At 42.1% G+C, this 22491-nt stretch overlaps 1 protein-coding gene across 1 annotated transcript in view; it reads left to right on the forward strand.

Moving 5' to 3' along the window:
• The window catches only part of lrmda (leucine rich melanocyte differentiation associated), a 256282-nt gene extending 240774 nt beyond the window's left edge, over window positions 1-15508 (forward strand). The window contains exon 7 of the mRNA XM_042501874.1: window positions 14107-15508. Coding sequence (XP_042357808.1) covers window positions 14107-14186 — 80 coding nt within the window. The 3' untranslated portion in view covers window positions 14187-15508. The remainder of the gene's footprint in view (window positions 1-14106) is intronic.
• Window positions 15509-22491: the final 6983 nt, after the last annotated feature.

A 22491-nucleotide genomic window follows, 5' to 3' on the forward strand; every position in this document is an offset into this window, starting at 1 on the left:
ACTACGGCGAGGTAATCCTGACAAATACAACGAACAAATCAAGGGTATTAGTGCCGTGATGTGCAGTCGATAATATTTGGCTTCATTAATTCCCATGCCCTGAGATGACATCCAGCCCCTATTAGGTTTGAAATCTCATCCCCTTCCCCTCTATACCCCAGCTGTGGCTCAACCAAGCAGCCAAGCAGATAATACGCTCTGAGCTCTGAAACATGTACCATTATAATTAGCTTTGTCAGGTCCTAGCCCCTACAACCCTCATGCAGATAATATGATAATATGTCTTCATAACCGGCTGACCTTACATGCTCAATATTTCTCCCCTTATGAAGATTACATGTCAATAAAGTAATTGAGTCCCGGGGTGTGTGGCAAGTGAAGATTTAGGTTATTGGACTTTTCGGGGCAGTGATGTATGAGCGTTATTATTCTACCTGTCAGGGGATGTGCAGGGGGCTGGGGACAGTCCGAGAGTGTCAGGGGGGGAAAGGAGAGAAAGAGGGAGGGAGATAAGGCAAAAGAGAAAGAGAGGGGAGGGCTCAGAAAGACATGAGCCAAAGAGAGACACGGAGAGGGGAGAGTGAGGGAGTCGGAAATGAAGAGAGGAGGGAGGGAGGACTGGGGAGAGCAGAAAAGGCGAGATCATTTCTCACAAGGAGGGACAGATCCACAGTTAATCATTCGCTCATACCTCCATCTCTGTGTCCCCTCCCTCACTCTCTGCATAGGAACAGGGGATATGTCATATTAATTAAGAGAAGTAGAGTTACAGTGGAGCCATCTGTCTGAACAGGGCACAGGGAGGCCAGAGGGGTATGAAATATTCCACACAACACAAACCTATCATCACCTCTGCCTCACACCTGATTGGCTACTGTGGGTTCATTAGTTTAAATTCTGGCAGGAAATGACGGCATGTACTTTGACACAGCCATAATTTTGAGCAGCGTATGATGTCACCATGAACACATTTTTCGTCACCTCAACCTTACATTAAAAACAATTTTAGTGTCAGTTGGTTTACATGCATGCCGGCTTACTGCCATCTACACTTATTTTGTTAGTAAATCAAAGCAATTTAAAATCATTTTAATAGTGATCACAGCGGGAAAAAAAAACAAGTTTGTTTATTTTCCCTTTTTGTAAGGACTATACACAATCAACATTTCTGTAAATGTGCCGGTGTAAGCCAATCGGCTAATTTTCGACTTAAAGCCAGTATAATATAAATTTATACAGAACCAACATAGTGTTTATACAGTAAATATAAATGTATGACCAATAAATGTCACCACATTGTAATGACTTCAAAGTGCTAAATACAACAAACAACACAGAAATCACACTCTGCTTCAGTTTTTCAATAGTCTGCTCAAACCATGAAGGAAGAATCCCAGATCTTGCACATATGTGGTGATCTGTACTTTTTTCCTTGTATTTTAACTTGCCACAGATAGTGGCAAATTGTGCAAAATGCCATACGTCAAGGTACTGTTTTGTCCATCATAATTTGACTGTCAGTGCTAGAGACAGAGGAAATGGGATGTGAAAATGAGTGTGGTCGATTGTGGTCCAACAATGAAGGTTACGCACATTTTCAGCTGTGAGAGAGACAGAAGCAGGGGACACACAAAGGCAGGGTGGAAGAGTAATGTTAAAGGATATTTTACCATGTCCTTTTGGATTAGGCCCGGAGATTGATATCTTCCAGTCAGATGAAGCTCTGATGTGAGTGATCCAGCCCCTCCATCATTGTGACATGCAGCTCTTGGCTAACGCTCATCCGTGTTGATGGGCACACCCTACGCCACAAGGGCCCTGGCTAACATACCCACCTTCCTCTCTCCCCGTCTCTGTCCGCCTCACTCTGCCATCTCTGTTCTTTTATTTCTATTGCCCTTCTCCCCTGTTTTCTGTCACCATGTCATGTCCAATCACTGTTTGGCTGGCCAGGCACTCAGTCGGGCAGGCAGGGAGCAGGAGCCCCAGGTAGAGAACTGCCTAACAGGCGTCAGGATGGGCACTGAAATGACTCTAATAATGGGGTCCCCGTGTGGCCCAGACAGGCTAGTCAGTTAGCAGGGCCAGGATGGGGAGTAATAAGTGTTTGATGTCTGCAGGGGAAGGAAGTGTGAAGGAGTACAGCCAACCCTGGGCACTCCGGTCAGGCAGGTGCAGCCAGCCAGGGTCTGAGGGGAACAACTGTGGAACAAGACGTCAGATTAGTATTGATATGTGTCATGCTGGAGGTTGCCAGGCTGTTTGTTTAAGAGAGTGTCTCAGAGTGGTAGCAGTCATGCGGTAATTGATGTCTTGCTCAAGAAGAGAGGCTAGAGGACAACCTGATGCGCCCGAGTGAAAGGCAAGACAACCATTTCGTGGTGTGATGAAGGAAGAAAATAATGCTCGCCTTTATTACTCGTGCACGTTTTTTATGCATGTGTAAAACTCAAGCAGCGGTTCCTCTTGTGGCTAAATTTGCTGGCCATCTTTGATTTGATGGAAATTGCCACTGACAGGTAGCGAGGTGCCATTTTGTCCACCGATGCGTAAAGTCCATCATTGTCTGCGTAGTTGAGTTTAGTTAACATGGCACTTAGCGACTGACATTGCTTTAGAGCCGGCAAAACACTGTCATTGTCATGTCATTTATCTTTTGCTTACCAATTTTCGATGTGTTCCTCGCTGAATGCCTCAGTGAACACTTCTAGCTTTTTTAACAGTCAGCTCGGCAGAGTTTCGGTGTCCTCTAACTGTATTTCAGCCCTTCGACACGTTTTAAGCGTGGATATCAGAGGGAATAGGTCGCCCTACACCTTCCACTGATAAAGCCACTGCTGTCCTTTCTAGTATGGCTATCTAGTAACAAGCTACTTCCCTTTCAACAGTTTTATGTGGTTGTAATTGACCTGACAATGGGGTTCATTATGCAGTCCCTTTCATGCTGTTTTGCCTGATAATTATTATTTAATGTGTTCGGATGGAGAGCATCATTAATTCATCCCTTCCTCCAATGTCAAAGAGATGAACAGTGAAGTTATCACTCTCTGGTGATTAATATTATGCTCTTTTGTTATTGAATCCTGTCCCAGTGATTAAACCTTCATTGAGTGACTCACCAGCCGCTCTTATTAACGGCACCATTACCGAACACAGCCAAACCCTCTAATTGCGATTTTCACTTTTTCTTTCTATTTCGGTCAGAGGTTTGAACCACTTATCTGTGCTTTTTCTTTTAATTAGAAATCCTGGGTGTAATGAAGAACACAATCGATCAATGTCAGGCCGTGTGGTGAGTGGTGATTTGTGATCCACGTGTTGACAGAGAAAATGAGTGCTTATGATTACTGGCGTCATTAGCGGTGTCATGTGCCCTTAAGGGTAGACAAACCCTTTCAATAACTCCTGCAGTAAATAACCAACTTGTCATTATTGTGCTTACTGAAGAGCTGTTTTTTTGTTTGCAAGGTGTTGTCAGTGAGTTGGCTAGATGAGAGTGGATGCCTTTCAGACGGAGCTTCAAGGGGACTCACGACTTTTTAAACTGTCTCAGTCCCCCGCCTTAAACCACCCTCCTCTTATCTCCCGACTCCAGAGCTACTGTAACCAGTGTTCTCTCTCCTCGCTGCGTGTGGAATAAATGTCACTGAAATTAATTTCGCCATTTTTTTTTTTCATTAGACCCCCCACAACGGTAATCTCTTTCTTCAGTCAAAATTTATGTGCCCCAGAATTCAATTTCCTTCTCATCCTCATAAGTTGGAAGTACAAAGACTGATAGGCATTTATCTGGTTATAACTGTAATTCACCCATCAATGAATAATGCCATCCTCAATTTAAAGTGTTTGATTATGGCCATTTAGTGAAGTGACAGTGATGGAGTGTCACGTTTCAGACGTGGACCAATGTTGCAGATAAGTTCCAAACATAACCAATGCACATATCTTTGCATGTCTGTTATTGATTAATGTTTTGTGCTATACTTTGATTTTTTTCTAGTTTAATTTCTCAATATTGACCCCTAATCACGTGACTTCTCTTCTACCTCTCAGTTGCTGCAGCTTATAAAATCATACAGAACGTGTTATTGTTGCACTTTAAAGAGAATCATGTGGCAAAATCAACCTGGTATTGATCAGAGCCGGTTGAGCCACGACCAAGCAACCTCCCCCTGACAGCCTATCAGCCTGTGGCAACAGCAAATCTTTCAACTCTCCATCTCCCACACGCACACACTCTCTCTTTTTTTTTTATCCTTTCTTGGCCCTCTGAGTGTGAGTGTGTGTTGTTTTTACCTGAGTCATGCTCACAGTTCCTAAATCTCCCCTCTGTCTCTGTTCAGTCTCTGAAGTGAAATGAAATGAAAGTTTGCGCTGCGACAAGGGAAGCAAAAACACAGTACATCACAATGAATTACAGCTCAAGAATGTGTTTGTATACATTGTGTGTTAGTATATATACTGTGGTGGAGGGACATGACGTTGGAAAGGGTGACGGGCTAACCGCTCACTGACTGACAGGAAGTATACAACAGGGCAGGCAAGTATTTGGAAAGTCTGACGTCAAAGCCTCAACAAATGTCAACAAAGAAAGCAACAATTATGCTTCTTGAGTTTAACGGACAGGTCAATAGAAGCTTGTTAAGCCAATATTATTACCGCACAGTGTAAACAATTCAGGAATTGATAGGTGTAGTGCATACCTCTCCTTATTTCTTTGAAATGGCACCGTGTACTGCATTTTTTTTTTTAAATTCATGCTGGATGTTTTACTGTCCTGCGTTCCTTGCTATGCACTCCTGGCTCGTTCTGACTTCTTCTGTTGTAGGCAGTATAATGCCCTCCTTCCTGTCTCTCCTACCCTCCTTACATCCCTCTTTCTCCCTGCCTTTTCCCCAGCCTCTGCCTGGGTGAAAAATGGGGCGCATTTCCCTGATAGCCTGTGTGGATGTGGAGAGTATAAATGGCTAATGAATTACAGATGAACATTGACGCAAATTAATCTTCCTGATGTCCCAGGGTTATATGGCAGCTATTTAAAAGTTTAATCAATACGCTGAAGTTGAGAACATGCAGGCGCTGCAGTTGTTTGGCCGCAGTAAACAGCCAGGAGGGGAACAGGGAAGGCCCGAGCCCAGGGCATGCATCATAATGACAGCTATTTATGTTTAATGGACAAAATATTTTTTATTGGGAGAGGACAAATGTCAGTATAATTTTCAAAGTTACGCGCAGGAGCTTTGTTTGAGACTCAAGAGAGATGGGTGACACCTCAGCTGTTAGAGCTAATTGACAGAGGAGCCTGTTAGTGGAGTAAAGATGGAGTTTGAGCATATCATATTAAGCCTTCATGTCTATTGTGAGAAATGTGTATCATAAAAATGATAATAAGATGGTCCTCATGTTGGTGCCATCAATACATTTTACTTAAGTGACTTTACTTTCTTGCTCTGCTTTTTTTTGGTTCTTCTCTGTTTCTTTGGCACACACACACACACACACACACACACACACACACACACAGAGTATACATACTGTAGCCATGTTTGTTTAGATATACAGCTTTCATTAATGTACCGGTAGTTTGCATTTAAAGTTTTTGGCAGTAAATAAAAATGTTGTTCATCATTTTTTCAATAGTTAATTCACTTTTTTAAAGTACAACTCTACACTGACATAACACCACCAAAGTACAACAGCATTAAGCAATTAAAACAGATTATCACATGTATAACATGATGATGTAAAAAACTGTAATATGGATGGATGGATGGATGGATGGATGGATGGATGAGCTCAGCTTAAGCCACATCACTGATTTCATTGGGTGTTTGATTGGCCTACATTATTTACTTTGCAATCGAACATAGAGCAAATTCATGTGCACATACTTAATGAGGGATTTTGGAAATATATAAAGTGGAAACAGATACTCTATAAATGGTATTATCACAGTGCCCCTGTGACAAAGACAACTAGTTTGTTTTTTATGTTTCATCCAGAGCCTAGCAACAACCAAGCGGATACTTCCGTTGTTCCACCGTACGCCGTTTTCACTACAGGTGATTGTAACTGCAAACAACTTACACTGCTTATTTTTTTAAACCGTGGCAGGCTCCTGATAGCTGTACAGAAAACCAAAAGAACTATCCTCTTAAGCACTGGAAATTGGTGCTAGATACCTTTAAAGTATCCACCAAAAAAACCCAGTACCAAGTAGCATCGAAACTTCTACAATGAAGCAATAAGTGCATTTGATCCTTTTCTCTGCCCAGTTCTAGAAAATTTCATTATTTTTGTTATTATTTTTTCTAACAAACAATCACTGATAGCAGTCTTCCATTTGGCCCACTACCGGCTGCTACAAACCATACCACCTGTAGTGTGGTGAAGTCAAGTGTGGTGACTTTGACATAGTTGTTTGTGCAGTTATTAATAAATATTTTATTAATTTGGAAACTTTCACAATCATTTGTGTAAAAATCATTTTGATGGGGAGGAGTGATGGTGGTTTCTATTCAGATGATGAGTATTACATGAAGAAGAAAAGGGGGTATCAAATCAAGTACTTTATTGGTATCAGTATTACTTTAAGGATATTGGTATTGCCACTGATATTGTAATTTTTTAAATGATGCCCAGCCCTAATGATCTTTATGTTATTGGTTCACAGTGGTTGACACACTTCCTCAACCTCTAAGTGAGCCCTCATTTTCCCAGGAAATCATACCCAGTGGCAGCAAGACTTGCATAGCAATTGCTTAAAGGGAACCAGTCCAAATGCCGGAGATGCCAGTATTCTATAGCCATTACATTGTACAATCAATATTTACTGCATAATGATAAGTTGAAGCAAAAAAAAGTGTCTATTTCCACTTTAACAAGTACTTTCAAGAGAAAATACAAATGAGCAAGCTGACATATGCTGACACACACATCCAGCATACCAATACTAAATGAAACAATATAATTTTTCTCCATGGCAATGGGCTGTGTGTGCCAGCCCACCTCTCAGTAGGCTGAATCACAGTCCACTGGCTGTTGGTTTATGGGACGCAGGGGGGTTATCTATCTGCAGGCCTCCCTATAGAGAGGAGGTGGCGACTCCATCTCATGACGTTGGGTTGAACTGATAAAAGGACAGCCGGAGATGGATCGTGTCCACAATAATAGCCCTGGCTCACAGCAGCCTACGCCCCAAGCTCATAAGTCACTCTCGCACCAACTCTTATGGATGCTTGCCCCAAGCTCCATCTGACCCCATCCCCCACCTGCCCGGCAGTGTTATTTCAGCCCTTGGAGATAATACAGAAAGTGTAATTGCCTTGTTAATTGGCTTTTTTTCTCATTGCATTTTTTTCCTGATGGATGGCAGCACTGATGGAATTGCTGGCTAAGTGGCCAAACTAGAGGATGGGACCGAAAAGCAGAGGAGGCAAAAAAAAAAAAAAAAAAAAAAAACATACCAGAGTCAGAGAGCAAAAGAGAGTAATCAAAGAGAGCAAATAAGAGAGTAAAGAGCGTAGAGAAGAAGGAAGATGGATTGGAAGCAGTTGAAAGGAGAGGGGAGGATAGATATGAAAAGGAGACAGTACGAGAAACTAGGAGTGGAGGGAGTGGATTCATGCCGAGAATAGATAACCTTGATGTTAAAAGCTACATCCGTCGGATGTGTCTTTCTGTGACATATTGATGGCCCTTGAAAAGAGTCAAGCTGATTTTATGCAGGGAACAATCATTAAACCCACTCCATCTCCCTCCTCTCTTTGACTCTGGCTTTCTCTCTTATACATGTGTGTGTGTGTGTGTGTGTGGGTGTGTGTACACATGCACAATTTACGTGTGTGCTGATTAAATGCAGAGATTTGAAGAATGCTATGTGAGTTAATATGGTGAAGAATCCTGAACAGAAGTACTAGTTCTAATGCTAGGGATGAATTTAAAAAAATTACCTTAAAAAAAAAAAAAGAAGAAGAAATTATCATCCTGAAGCTTATAGTATCTCAATATTATTACCTGACTAGTACTTCTACACACTATCAGGCCACTGGGCCATTTTAAAGTCTTGACTACCCTGAAGTCGTTGTCATCATTATCACTACTTGGTTTCTGCACTTGGCATATTTCAGGCCTTGACTTTTTCTCTTGTCATTTGATAGTCTAGCATGTCTTTAAATGTAACGCAAAAACTAGGTTAGAAAACTACATTTATCCCCTCAACTTGCCTCCTTGCATTATTAAAATATGAAAAGATATATTTTTAAAAAGCATATTGCCCGTTGGTTATAGCTGGGGAGATTAGCTCTTTTGGGTGTTTCCGTCAGTGCCGATCAGAACCACAGGCGATAAATAACCATGCCTCCTGCCGAGTCATTTAACGCATGTGAATGCCAGTGGTCACCTTTCCCATTACATTAAAAAGCCAGATGTTAGCTGGTGTTAGCAGCTTTTTTGTGCAGTGGGAAAGAGGCTCTTTATACTCAAACTGGACCCTAGATCCAGACATTTTTTTCCCCTAATTTCATCCCTAACTGACCTTTAACTTGCTAGACTAATGCAGTGTCTTGGCCACAATCTCTAAGGCATTGCAGATCTACTTGCAACGCATTATGCAAAGGGAAGCATAAAGCTTCGCCTTTCTAGGGACCTGTCAGTTTCAGGTTGGCTAGAGGGGGTCTCATTACAGAAAACATATCCTAACTACTTGCCCTATCTTCAGTGTCAAAGACAGGAAAAATCCTATCTTCTTATTACAGAAGCTTATTTGGCTGTATCCTATATACAATACTATCTCAGACCTCCTATCTTATCTCGAGAAATCCTAAATTTGATTCTTCAGTCAGAATTCCTTCTATCACGTCTGTTTCTTTTACAAGGACGTACTGGAAGGGCACTTGATTGGGACAAGCTGTAACATAAACAACTCTCACTTGAGGGAGCCTGGAGGCTCAGTGGATAGAGTGGCGCCCCATGTGGAGGGGTTGTATCCTCGCCACAGCGGCGGCAGGTTCAATTCCAGCCTCAGCCCTTTGCTGCATGTTGCCACAAAAAAAATCCTAAATGTCATCCTAAACTGTGATAAGATAGGATATTTAGCTTTCCAAACTCACCCTTCTATCCCTGCAATCTACTATTGAGGCTCATTTACTACAGACTCCCTTTACATATGGAAATAGATACTTCAGATACTTATTTCAAATGTTAACTTCAGTGACCACATACTTCAATACATCCTTTATGATGCCATGGAAACGGTCTTTCGATGGAACTAGTGAGCAGAGTCAAAAGTTTCAGACAACAGCAATAATGTACCTGGATTTGAGGAAACGTGCACCAATACAAAATAAATGAACAAAGAGAAGAGACCGAAGTCTCTGTCCAGGTCAGTTTACATATCGAACACTGAGCATAAATGAGCTTGTGGTAATCAGTGTTTTCTAAATATGAACCGAAACACACTAGGATTTTTCAGCTTTTTAAAAAAATCATACACAAGAAACCCCCATTAAAAAAAATACAAGTGACTGGACTTCTGCTATCTATTCAGCAAGATGAAATTAGACTGTCTTTCTACTAAATTGTAAATTATTTTGATATTAAGTTTAATTGAAAATGTAGCCACAGGGTATGCAGTGGAAAGACATTTTTAGGAGATATAAATGTACTTAGATACCCAGGAGACAGCTCAGTTAGGGGAGTTTCTGCACAAATTGAAATGTATGTTGGTAGGAGTTTGTCCAACCAAGAGCATGAGCTGGACTGCTGCCACTAGACACCTCAGGACCTACTTACTGACTGACACGTATTGATCAAGAACTTGTAAAACTCTGTTATATATCATGCTGATTTTTTCACAACAAGGCAATGAAGGATCACAGATTGCACCTGCTGTCAGAACTCAAGTCCTCAGTTGTCTGATTGGTTTATCTGACTTGTACTTTATGTAGAAAAATGATATATTCACAAGAAAAAACAACTTTTGTTACCATATGTGTTGATTTGATATTTGAGCTCTGTACATAGGAGACTTTATACAGCTGGCTTACTCACACTGTGGCAGAATGGCCCATCAAGCCCCCGTAGAGAGGACACATGCTTTGGGTAATCAGCTCTGAAAAGACCAGACTGTCTGACGATGAACCCACTCTGCAACATTCACCAAGAGGAAATACAAGATACACGTACGGCCTTTTAATAAAGACAAGAGGGTTAGCTACTCCCCTTAAAAACAACAAGGTGCTGCGTGACATATGCAGAACAAAGGCCTGATTGTTCCTCCGCTGGGGCATGATGGAAACAGTAGCCTCCACATCACTTTGTTAATCTGTCACTTTAATGGCTGCTCCCACTGTTCTCTCTGTGTGCTGTGTTTGTGTGCAGGAGATGAAAGTGTGCATGGGTTTGCGATAATGTGTATATGGCCGAGAGTGTGGGTGTTGATTCAAGAGTGCTCATCCATGGCTTAGGATACACAGAGGATATTGTAGACTACTGGGTTTGGCACTGTACCACTTGTTATTAAGTATCTGTTCATCAGGCGGAACCCCACAGGCGTGAGTGCGGCCTCAGAAGGCGTTATGTAAGAGTGAGTTTGGCTTACTTATTCCCTTCTGTGTCTCCAACCGCCCCATCTTTCTCCTGGTTTCTCTCGTAATAAGAGCGAGCTCTAGCTGTGAAGGGAATGCAGCGGACTGGAATGTGTTTATGCACAAAATACACTGCCTAATGTAGTGCTGAAATGCATCCGGAGCTTCTGCCAGGTTGCACAGAAAATTAAGAGGCACATTGTGGCACTTTTTCACCCAGTGGGAAACAGGCTTCATCCCTGCCTTTGTTCTGCCCCTTCCCTTAACTTCTCCTTTGATCACAGATTTAGCTTTTTTGTTTAAAACGCTGTTGGAGAGTTACTGGTCACACATCGCCAGAGCTTTCTGATTGGTGCCGGAGAATCTCCGAACGTGTTTCCCTCCAATCCTTCTCGGTCCCTACGGGCTAGTGACGAGCTCAGCAGAGTGTGAAGGCTTGAGGGGCCTTTAGCTTTAGTTCCCTCATCTGTGAAGGTTATCTCTGAAAGGCTTTGGTTGCAACCTACAAACATATCCCCTCTAGGTAATGTCTTATAGGAGTCTTGGTTCCGGTACCTCAGTGGGGTAATCTCTTTAAGGGCCCCACACTCCTGGAGAGAGTGAGTTTCTCACCGGGAAAGCTGTGAATATGTGAAAGGCCCCAGCGCCCATGTGATCAGAGCGCTCTGAGACACCCGAGTCCTGTGGTGTCAAGCCCAGTCTCCAGCCGTGGCACCTATATCCCCAGGCAAACCACGGCAGCTGGAATTCAACCCCTCCCCTCCGCCCCAACTACCTCACTGTCAGAGAAGCACACACACGCACGCACGCACGCACGCACGCACGCACGCACGCACGCACGCACACACACACACACACACACACACACACACACACACACACACACACACACACGTATATAAACCCCTCACACACCGGGGGAGCAAGCAGGCATGGAGCTGGTCCCGGATTTTATCGGAGGTGACAGCTCCTCACACTTCAGTGTTTGGATCACCTCAAGTAGCTGGGCTATGAGGGGAAATGAGCACTGCTCCACTACAAAGTCCAGATTTAGATTGACTGAGCTTGTCCTCGGGCCTGTGGGCTGCTGCTGCTGCTGTACTGCTCCTCCGCCTGACAGAACACCCACCACTGCTGCGAGGGACTGGTGTGTGTGTGTGTGTGTGTGTGTGTACATACTGTATATGTGCGCATGTGTGTGTGACTTGGTAGAGCCTACTTTGAAGAGTCAGAGAGAGTGGGGGAACGAGAGCTATGTGTCAGGTTTGGTTAGAATTGAGGGTGGCATCAGAATATGCTTGGCACTAATATGGCACCAGTATCTCTGTCCCCGTCTCTGCTTTCTGTCACTTAGTTGCCTTTCTCTCCCCGCCCTTGACAATGTCTCTTTGGATTATGTGATTGGACTTAGCGCTGGGAGCACCCCTCATCCCTCTGCGACACCGCCTCTCCCATAAGTCTCTCCTTTTCTGCCCTGTCTCTGGCCCCCCCCCCCCCCCCCCCGCTATAATACCCTTGATGTCTGTTTAAAAAGCCTGGCGAAAGCTGTATCTGTTCTGCTGTCAGAGGCTCATTGACAGCACTAATGCCACTTGTCCTTGCCTCATTTGGTGAGAGGTGACACCTTGCCGCAGCCCAGCCGCATTCATCAAGTGGCATTGGGAGTGCTGTGACATCAGAGTCAGAGCAGACCAGCCACAGAGCTGTGGGCAGCCCTCTCCCTGGACCACAACACCTCTCATTACAACAAGAAAGCACTGCGGACCGTCTCGGATTCATCCCCTGAGCTGCGTAGAGGACATGCTGCTTCTTGTTCAGGATTCTGGTTAAATCATTTCTGTTGATTGACTCCAAGAGCTCACCTTTGCTTAATTTACACTGTCGATACTATAGAGTAGATACATATCATTCATGCAACTTCTTTGTAACTGCGGCAGTGGTATACAGTAGCAAGTTCTCAGCTCCATAATCAGTCTGTATTATCGAATGTGTTTGTATTACATGAACGTACACAAACACCACGGTTGCTGAGATTTCACAAGAATCTACACTTCTTTACCAAGTCTATTTCAAAATTCTGAAAATGCAGCAGCACTTGTTTTCTCTCAGTATCATAGATATAGGGGATGTATGGAGTTCTTCCAGACCCAAAGGGTTAGTGTATACACAAGTGTTATAGTCAACATGCCAAAGAAAGAAGAAGAAAGCCTGCCGCCATGGAAGAAGAACAACATGTGTGCAACTTAAGCAACAGCTCTGCGTCGACTTGTCTCAGGATAGCGTATTTTGTCAATTCTTTGTAATGGTAGCACCGTGTATTTACACTAGCTACAAATGCCAGCAGCATAACGAGGCACTAAGCATCTATTTTGCACTAAACGGTGCAGGTTTTGTGTTTTTTTTCTGGTCACTGAGGGTTGAAAAATATTCATCTTTGGATAAAACGCTGCACTTGTCACTTCTTTCCCAGTTGTGAAATCACAGTGAAGGAGAGGTGGGACATATAGCCTACCAAAAAGACCAAAGAGCTGAACAACAACAATGCAGGAAAAATATCTTGATATACTGTAGGCTTTATATTGATATGTTTTTTTAGCCCACAAAATCTCTTGAACCCACATAGATTAGTACTTTGTTTGATTCACAGCTGATTATCAGTAATAAATAATAAAACTGAAATTGAATTTGATGTTTTTAATAAAGAAGTCCATGTTTAGGTACATGGAATTTATTATTTGTTTGTTTTTAACCATTGTATTGAATTGGATATCTAGAATCGTGGAATTTCACTCGTATTGGTATCCACTACTTAGTTTCAGGTATGTTGACATGCCCACTGCTGATTGAATAATTGTTTACTGTGATGGGTCGCTGTGTGTCTGTCTGTGTGAGTGTCTGTGGGTGGCTGTGAGCTTGTTACTGTCAGGACTCTGCCCTGAGGCCACACTGGCCTTTCTCTGAAACAAGCTGCTCATCCTGTCTAGCAACCCCTCTCATCCCCTACAAGGAGCAGACCCAGACCCTGTTAGGTCCTGTCAACCCGTGGAGTTTTTGTACAGTAAACAGTTTTGTGTTCATTCATCGTTTCTCACTAAAATGTACATTTGTGTCCTTAAGGTCTAACAAGCACATTTAATGCAGTTTCTTCCTCAGAAAATGTTAAGCACTGTTTTGAAGGCTTTGAAATGTTCATTGCCATCATGCAGTGGTTAGATCACTTTGTACATCATTTGTAAAGATCTCACCTCTCATATATATGGCTCAAATTTCCATGATCAAGAAATTACTTATTAGTGAATGTCAAGACAGAAGCTCTGCCGTCTGTCACCGACACTTTCCAAGAGATACAGTACAAATCCTGTCAGAAATGGTCGCTGCATATGTGCAGGTGTGAACCTGGTGGGAATACATTCGGATTGATTTCTCGTTCTTCTTTTTGCAAATAAATTTCTTGTTAATTATTTCGACTCCTACAAACAAGACCAACATGTCACGTGAATCTCTCTTGCTCTGTTTTTAGGAGTATTCAGCAAGTGCCGCTACGTCTACTATGGCAAGCACTCAGAGGGCAACAGATTCATCCGAAACGACCAACTCTGATGGACAGACAGTACGACAAAAAGAGGGACATGAGTGAGAAGGGATGTAAACAGAAAGAAAGAGAATCAAATCAGTCTCTATTGACTAAAACCAGTGGTGATACCAGAGTCACCTGATCTCCCAACAGATTTGAACTTCATCAGGAGAGTTTCTTATGTAAGAGGAATATGAAAGTTTGTATTCCAGCCCCATAGTTGTGGCCTCCTCTGCTGAGTTGGGTCCACCTCTGAATCTCTGCTTCCAGCTCAGAGTCAGAGATGACACTCCCACTGACATGATTGCCTCTAAGCATCAGCAACCGCACAACACCAGACTCACACATAACACACACGCAAGAGGAAGGACAGTCTCACTCTCTCTCTCTCTCTGTCATTCCCTTACCCGCAGTCTGCAACAAACACACCCAGCCAATTGCATCCTTTTCTTTGACAGCCATGATGGATCACCCGTCTACTACTGCCACTAATCAAGGGTGAAAGGGGTGACGGTCACACACCTGGGGCCTGACATGGACTCATCTCTCTCGTTCTCTCTCTTTCTCACAAAAACACCAAGTCACATAACTGCTGTTTAAAGCATTAAGATGTTGCAAGGAGTTTGACAGGACAAGGTGTAATACAGGTTTGGTTTGTTAAACAGGTTTGGATTAACATTTTTTGAGGCATGATCAGTCTATCTTGTTTAGCTTGTGGCAAATGCATTTTTAAATGTTCTTGAATGAATGTTATGTTTGTGTCTCTACCGTCCTCTTTAAAGTCAGACATGTCTGATATCTGAGCAATGATTCAGTCAATTTCTGTTGCAAGTATGAGTTGGCATGTGTGTCATTTTCTGTTAGAAATTATGCTTTTAAAGTCAAAAACATTCCAACAACAGCTTTAATGAAGAACAGAGTTGTAACCAAGTAAGCATTCCAGGTGTATTGTTAAGTAATATGGTGCCTTTTTCTAATGTTGTTTACTTTTCCCCTGTGTCTTCAATCAGTTGGCTACTTCCTACTAAAATATTGCCTTCATTGTATGATTATAAACAAAATCTAAGACATAATCTTCAAAAAAAAGTCTCTTTAGTAGTACTATTCAAATGCACTCTTTTAATGTTTACATTTTGTAATACTTTTACTTTTATGATCACTATGCCTTTCTAGTGTACTTTAATGCGCTAAGCACAACAACCTGAGGTAAAGTTTTGCCATCTTTTAGCATCTTAAAGTTCTCCAGGCAGCCTTACAATCTGACATTTCATGAATGATGTGATAAAGCTGATCTGATATAAAATTGTATTTGCTAGATGTCTTCAAGTGATTAAAAGGGTTAAACTTACATGTGTTTCGTGTCAAACTGATGCAGAGCTTTACTTACCCGGGTCAGTTCCTTCTGCCACAGCAACACTGTTTTCATGTTGATCAAATGTCAATCATATTAATATTTTGTCCTGTATGAAGCCTATAAAAGATCTGATCAAAACTTTACTAGCCCTTACATCTGCATGTGGTTAAGAGGATGTCCCTGACTGACACATCTCAGGTCAAGTCATGAGTTTGATTGGATTGCCTCATTTAGAGGTGAAGTAGCTGAATAAACCATAATGATGAGACTGAAAACAGAGAGGCCTGCTGTTTTGGGGGATTTGAGAGAATTCATGTTGGGCTTCAGCCCAGCGTGTCAATCATTCACAGACAGATGAAGGAAAGGTCAAAGATTGCCTCATGCAATGTTTGTTCACTGTTTTTATTTCTTATTTCTATGAGCTTAAAGATTGTGTGCATGTGAGAGTATGCATGCTTGCTTTCATGAGCTGATACACCACTTCCTACAGGACTGTGTGACCATATTCCAGCTGACATGCCGTTCAGGAGCCTGGTCACTAGTGCCGGCGTTTCAAAATGACAAGGTTTATTTGTCTGTGTTTTGATATGCTCAGAGGAAACTAGGCCTGACAGCCGGAGGAGGTAGGAAGAGGGGAGCCACAACAAGTTCCCCCCCGCACGACACAAAATGTCATCCTTCCCCTGGCTGCGGCGCGCGCCCAGCCATCCTGCTGAAAAGAGCAGACATTTAAAACTTTGTGACATGTGTCACAGGCACTGCCATTGAGCCAGTGCCACTGACAGAGCTGGAATTGACAGGCCCTGAGCCACCGGAGCTGGCTGGGGGACACACCGAGTTTGGTGTGTGTCACTTCCTATCCTCGTCAGGGACGCATCCTGAGCTGCCACACCAACACAAACTGCATTATGGGATGGGCGGAGAGTGCCAGAGTGGGTTGACATATGCTTGACGTGCGCTTTTGTGCATGCGGAGGGGATGAATGGGATGCCTGGCATCACGGACAGTAGATTAATTAAGGTGTGAGCCGCAGCCATCTACCTGTAGGCGATGCCCTCGTTGACCCTCAGCTCCGTCACTGCTGCTGCTCCTTGGGAACTTCCTGGCTGAACAAATGGCATGCCACTTCATCAGAGCAGATCAGTGACATTCTGCCATAGTGGCCCTGCAGGCTCCTCTACTAGCCACTGTGTGTGTCTGTTTGTGTGTGTGTGTCTGTGTGTGCGTGCACTCAGAAATAAGGTATAACTCTGTACCTACATATTTTCTGTGTGTATCCATGCTTCAGTGAGTCACAGCTGGATGTGTGTGCAGAGAATGTCTGCAGTGAATTTTTGCTGTTGCATTTCATTTGTTTGTCATAAAAGCACAGAAAACACAATAAAATATTATGCTAAATATTTAAATATATATATATATATATATATATATACACATATATATTAAACTCAATATTGATTACAACTAATTAATAATTAATCATACTACAATTAAATACAATTCAGTTTTATTTGTATAGGCCTTTTGGTTTAGCCTGACAACTAAACCAAAAATTGATGTAGAAAATGCATACATCTGCATTTTTCACCCTAAGATAGGATTTAACTGTTTGATGCTTTAAATTTTATGGTGGAGGATCCCCCATACCCCTGTTCAATATGTGTCCCCCAATGTTGAAACAAAACTTATGCTTTACTAAGTAATACATATAGTGTGTACAGTATTTTAAAGTGAAATTGTAACACATCGTTTTCAGATTCTGGGTTTTGATAACATTTTTAAGCATACTGTAAAATCTCTGAGCTTTTATATTTCATTGGTGGAACCATTCACCTCCCCAAAAGGCACACCAGTGTGTGAGTCACTGTCAGAGGAACTAACGACCAATCACCCCATCACAACGTATCAGCCCACAGCCTGATGACTGATTGGCATGAGCTAATGCAAATTTACAAGAAGGCAGAGGGAGAAAAAAGGGACTTGTCTTTATGAGTGACAACTGGCCACTGATAGCAGAGCAGCAAACAGGATGGGGTGAGATTTAGATTTAACTGTCCCCCTGGCTCTAGAAAGCTCTCTCCCCCACCCTCTTTTCCTCCCTCTCTCTTTCTCTCTATGTCTATCTGACATACAAACTCTTTCCCTCCTGCACCTGAAGACATTTGGCAGCACACGGCTGTCTCGCTTGATCCAGAGAAGCCGAAGGGTGGGGGGAGAAGAGGCCCTTATTTCCGGGCCTGGTCTTAGATGAGTAACATTTGTCATTCAGGGTTGTGCTGTAGTAATTAGCTTGTCAGTGGGCACCAGGCTGAGCTGGCTCTTTCTGCTAAGAAAGATGGACAGACTGACACAGGAGCTGACAGCCAGTCGATAATGTGGCAATTAATGTCATAAATAATTCCACTGCCAATTATATCAAAATGGACTCTGTTCTTTCACAGGGCCTGGTACTCCCTTATCATTTCCTCTGATAAGGAGAACAACCGTCTTCACCCCCCCCCCCCCCCTATAATTATAGGCCTTTTTATATGGAAATACAACTCTCCCCACATGTTTATAGCACAGAGGTGAAAAGTGGAAAGAAGGAGACATGGACAATAAATGTAACATGCTAATGAATCTGTGTTTTGTGCCCTTTACCTTGGATGTTTCAACGGGTCATATAACAAGACCTTGAGGCATTCCAAATGTCATTGGCATGTACAAAAGAGAAGGAAAAAAAACTTGATTTGAAAATACTGACAATTATGTGAGAGAGATCGATCTCAGCTGATATTCTAAAGGTTGCAAAAGCTTAACCAACAGTGAGAATATTGATCCTAACGCCCCATCACTCGGTGGGAAAAATTATATCCATTCTCTGTCTTCAAGATGCAGGTCAATCAATTGCAGCAGGTGAGAATACACGATGAGCTGGAATCAACAAGGGTTCACTGAATAGTAAATGGGCCGCATATTGAAGGGAAATAAAAAGGGAAAAGTAGGAATTTGCTTTGAAATGCTTATTATCCAGCACCTCGGCCTGTTTTCACGGGCTCATTTGTCTCGACAAGTGACTCAGTCACTGTGAACGGTCCCCATCAGCCTGACACTAAACTCTTCCTGTGAAATGTATGAGCAAATAAAGTGAGCTCAGCACATGTAAAGCCCTCCTAATGCATTGTAAAACAGCCTTAAACACATCAGATGTATCTTCGGGATGGGAAGGTCGCTCTGATGGTAATATATGGCCCGCGCTGAGAAGTCTCAAGGTCGTGTCAGATTCGCCTACATAATGCATGATTTCCCGTTACTCTTACAGACTCCAATCATGCCTCGCAAGCCTTGAGATGAAAATTTTACTAAGTAAATCAGCCACCTTGCTGGCATTTCTATTACCCCTCTGTGTGCACTGACAGAGAAGATGAATAACGCTAAATAATAACATGTGGTAACAAATCATATTTACTACTCATGGAGAGAAAAGCTGCAGCGGATGTAAAACCGTTAGCTGGGTTTTGTTATTCTTTCATCTTGCCTGTATGGATTTTGTTTTGTTTGTTGTGTGTGTGTGTGTGTGTGTGTGTGTGTGTTTGTGTGTGCGTGTGCGTGTGTGTAAATGTGTTCTTTGTACTTTATGGAGATGAGTGTGTCACTCCTCCACTTGTCACTGTCCTCTTGTTAGATTGTGTGCGTAATTATTGTGTCATTTATTGCACGAGAATTGCTTGCTTTGAATAAAGCAGTTAAATGACCCTGTTAGCATAATTAATTTAACTATCCTGAGGGGCTGCAAAGTCGCAGTCTCATGAATATTAATCATTGTCAGTGTCAGTGCTAAATATTGTACAACAACAATGCAACATGTTTTTGTTTTGAAGTGAAACATTGTTTGATGCAATTTTTGAGTGAAATTTGGACTCTTTGTTCCTGAATTACTTTCTCTAAAATGTCTTTTAACAGTAGCACATTTACACAGAAGGAACATGTAAAACACTTCCCAATGGCTGCATGTTATCAGATGAATATCAGAAGAGACACTTTCTGTTTTATTGCTTCAGCCACATCATTAAAACAACGACTACATTCATTTGGCAGACAACATACAGTAATTATACAGAATGGTATGGCACAGGACATGCAATGTTGGCATTTTAATGTCCGCACCCCAAGGCCCTACAGCTCCTACTTAACATGACACAAATCATCAGCCATTGATTTCACACGCTTGACTTGAACAATCAAACCTTTCAGAGGAAATTCCTGGAAATATTGGCATTTACTTTCTACAAAGTCCTGAGGGTGAAAATGTGGATTGTGTGTATATGTGTGTTTGTGCGTGTGTGTTTATCCGACAAGTGGACATGAACACGAACCAGAAAAAGCCCTCAGGAGAGACGGGTGATTTTCTCACATGGGCAATTCTGTATGACTCCATTTAGGCACAAGAGAATACTTGAACAAACAGTGTACTGTGCATTGAGCTAAGTGATGTGTACCTACCGATGATATCACACTTTGTTGTGCAACTGGCTGCTGCAGTATATGTGACCAGCAGATGCAGAAATTACTCCTCAAAACAGAGGAGAATATTTTCCATGAATGTCTTTCAAGTGTAAACAATGTCGTGAATTTCATATGACTACACACTTTATGGGCCCCGCAGTGGTGTGACCTGAGGGAGGAGTGTGTTGTGTTGCATGTAAGAATGTGTGGTATTTCCTACGGCACTCCGATCCTATCTGTGGGGTCCTCTGGAGGGCAGCCTCTCAAACGTCTCAGCTTGGCCTTGGCCGATGACAGTGACATACAGAGGCAGTCGATTTTATCACACATGGCTGTGACTAATTGTGAGGAAAAGGTGAGGAAGACCTGTTCTGGGGCTATTCCTAAAGACATGGAGATCCAGCCCAGCTCCCTGGGGTATGGCTTAGCACAAATGAAATCCTTGAATCATGAATACTTTGAAGGTGAGCAGCTATTTACTGCAGCCGATCTTGCTTTTATGGGAGTAATATTGGTGGTCAGCGGTAGAAAGTCTTGGTTTTAAGTATGTTCTTCCTCTCTGTGTAGAAAGCATTTAAAGGAAGCTTATTGACTTTCATTTGTCTTCTGTAGTGCAGGGACTTGGCTGCTTGTAATGTGTGAAATTGATGAAATGCAAATAGATGTCATCGGGAAAAACTTCAAATAGAGTAGTCCAGGGATGATCTTTATTAGCAGGCCAGCCCCAAAGTTAGCACCGCCCTGGTTCTGTAGACAAAAAGCCAATGGGATTTTTCCATTGGACTTTGGATTATTCCAAAAAAACAAGCTCTGTGGCCATAAAAAAGATTGACACTTAAATGTTTTGTTCAGCAAAATAATCTTCACAAATGAACATCAATTTTATGACTGATGAAGTGTAAATGCAGAGGCTAGAAGCTAACGGCTAATAGGCTATAAACAAACTACACCACAGTCACATGACTCCAGCATTGACACCAAAACCAAGCTGTAAAAAACTGTTCGGTGCAGTTCAGCATGATGACATCCTGTAGTCTTGTTTAGCCAGTTTTTAGCAACGGCCTTTTTAAAGACGTGTTGTGCTTAATGGCATATTTTATGTCACTGAACAAAATTTGAAAATTTCCTAAACATGTGTTAACCACCAATCTTATTTCAGGCACCTAACCAAAGATCTATTCAAGAAACCCACTGACTAAAATGCTAACTAATTTCAGAGTTTTAAGACTCATTCCTGCAGCAACATAGGCAACGAATTTGAGGTAGCTACTACAACAGTACAGTTAAATACACCTATCACATTAAAAATACAGTCAGTCACATAACAAGGTTTGGTAAATAGGGCTAGATATGTGAAACTTTGAAAACAAAAATCAGTCCTTTGATACTATAACAAGACTTTGAGTTCTGTCAAGTTGTAGTCTACTTGCTAATTGCTAATGTCAACATGTGAAGCTAAGCCTTACATCGGCAATGCTAACATGCTGATGTTTAGCAGATACTGTATTATTAACCATGTTCACCGTGTTAGTTTACCATGTTAGCATGCTAATGCAGTTGAGTCTATTGTGAAATAATGGCAATAGTTTTAGTTGGTCCAAAACCAATGTATTAGACAAATATCAACATCACATCATCAACATCATCATCAGCACCAGAGCATGAATTTCTTTTAAAAATATATAGTTATTTGTCTTTGTACGTTGACAAGAATTTATGTGCTGGTGCTGCAAGTTGAAAGTAAGTGTAAGCAAAGATGTTCTCTCAAAAAACTATACAAATCATTCACTATTTCAAATATGCATATGGTGATTTAATGCCAACAGCAGAAAATATTGAGCTTCTCGCTAGAGTTAGTTTGAATGTCCCTGAGCTAGAGGTTTATTGGTTGTTATGCTTCTTCTTCTCTATGTGTGGGTAAAGTTCAGCCGTGAACCCTCGCATTTGGGTATTAGCAATGGGTTTTTTTCTCTCTCATAGACAGGCTGATAGGTCTAACCTTGTCCGTCTCTCCAAACATATTGATTAGCCTGTGAGAAGAGAGAGGCTTTGAGACCGAGTGCAGAGGCTAAACCTGAAGTAATTCACTTCCTACTAAAAGCATCCCATTATTTCACAATGAGGGACTGTATATTTTTTAAGCTATAAATATGTTTGAAAATGGCTAAGCTACATTTTCCAAAACCAAATAATGATTTATATTATTAGACAAATGTCACTGCAATATCAGAATGATGATTGGCAACATGGCAACCCAAGATGTCTGATTTGAAGACATAGTCTTGATTTCACGATAAAGCACCAGTAACAATGACAGCCTTCTGCAAATTGAAGAGTCTGCAATTGTTTGTGTGTCAGATGGAAAATCCAACCATCAGTGACGGGCTCAGAGAAGAAGATTCCAAAACTTTTCCAGAAGAAAACACATTTCAAATGGCAGTGGCAGGCAGAAAAAAGGGAAACGCCAACCTCTGTGCCTTTGTTGTTCTCCT

The sequence above is a fragment of the Plectropomus leopardus genome, chromosome 15 (genome assembly GCF_008729295.1).
Source record: "Plectropomus leopardus isolate mb chromosome 15, YSFRI_Pleo_2.0, whole genome shotgun sequence".
Lineage (NCBI taxonomy): Eukaryota > Metazoa > Chordata > Actinopteri > Perciformes > Serranidae > Plectropomus > Plectropomus leopardus.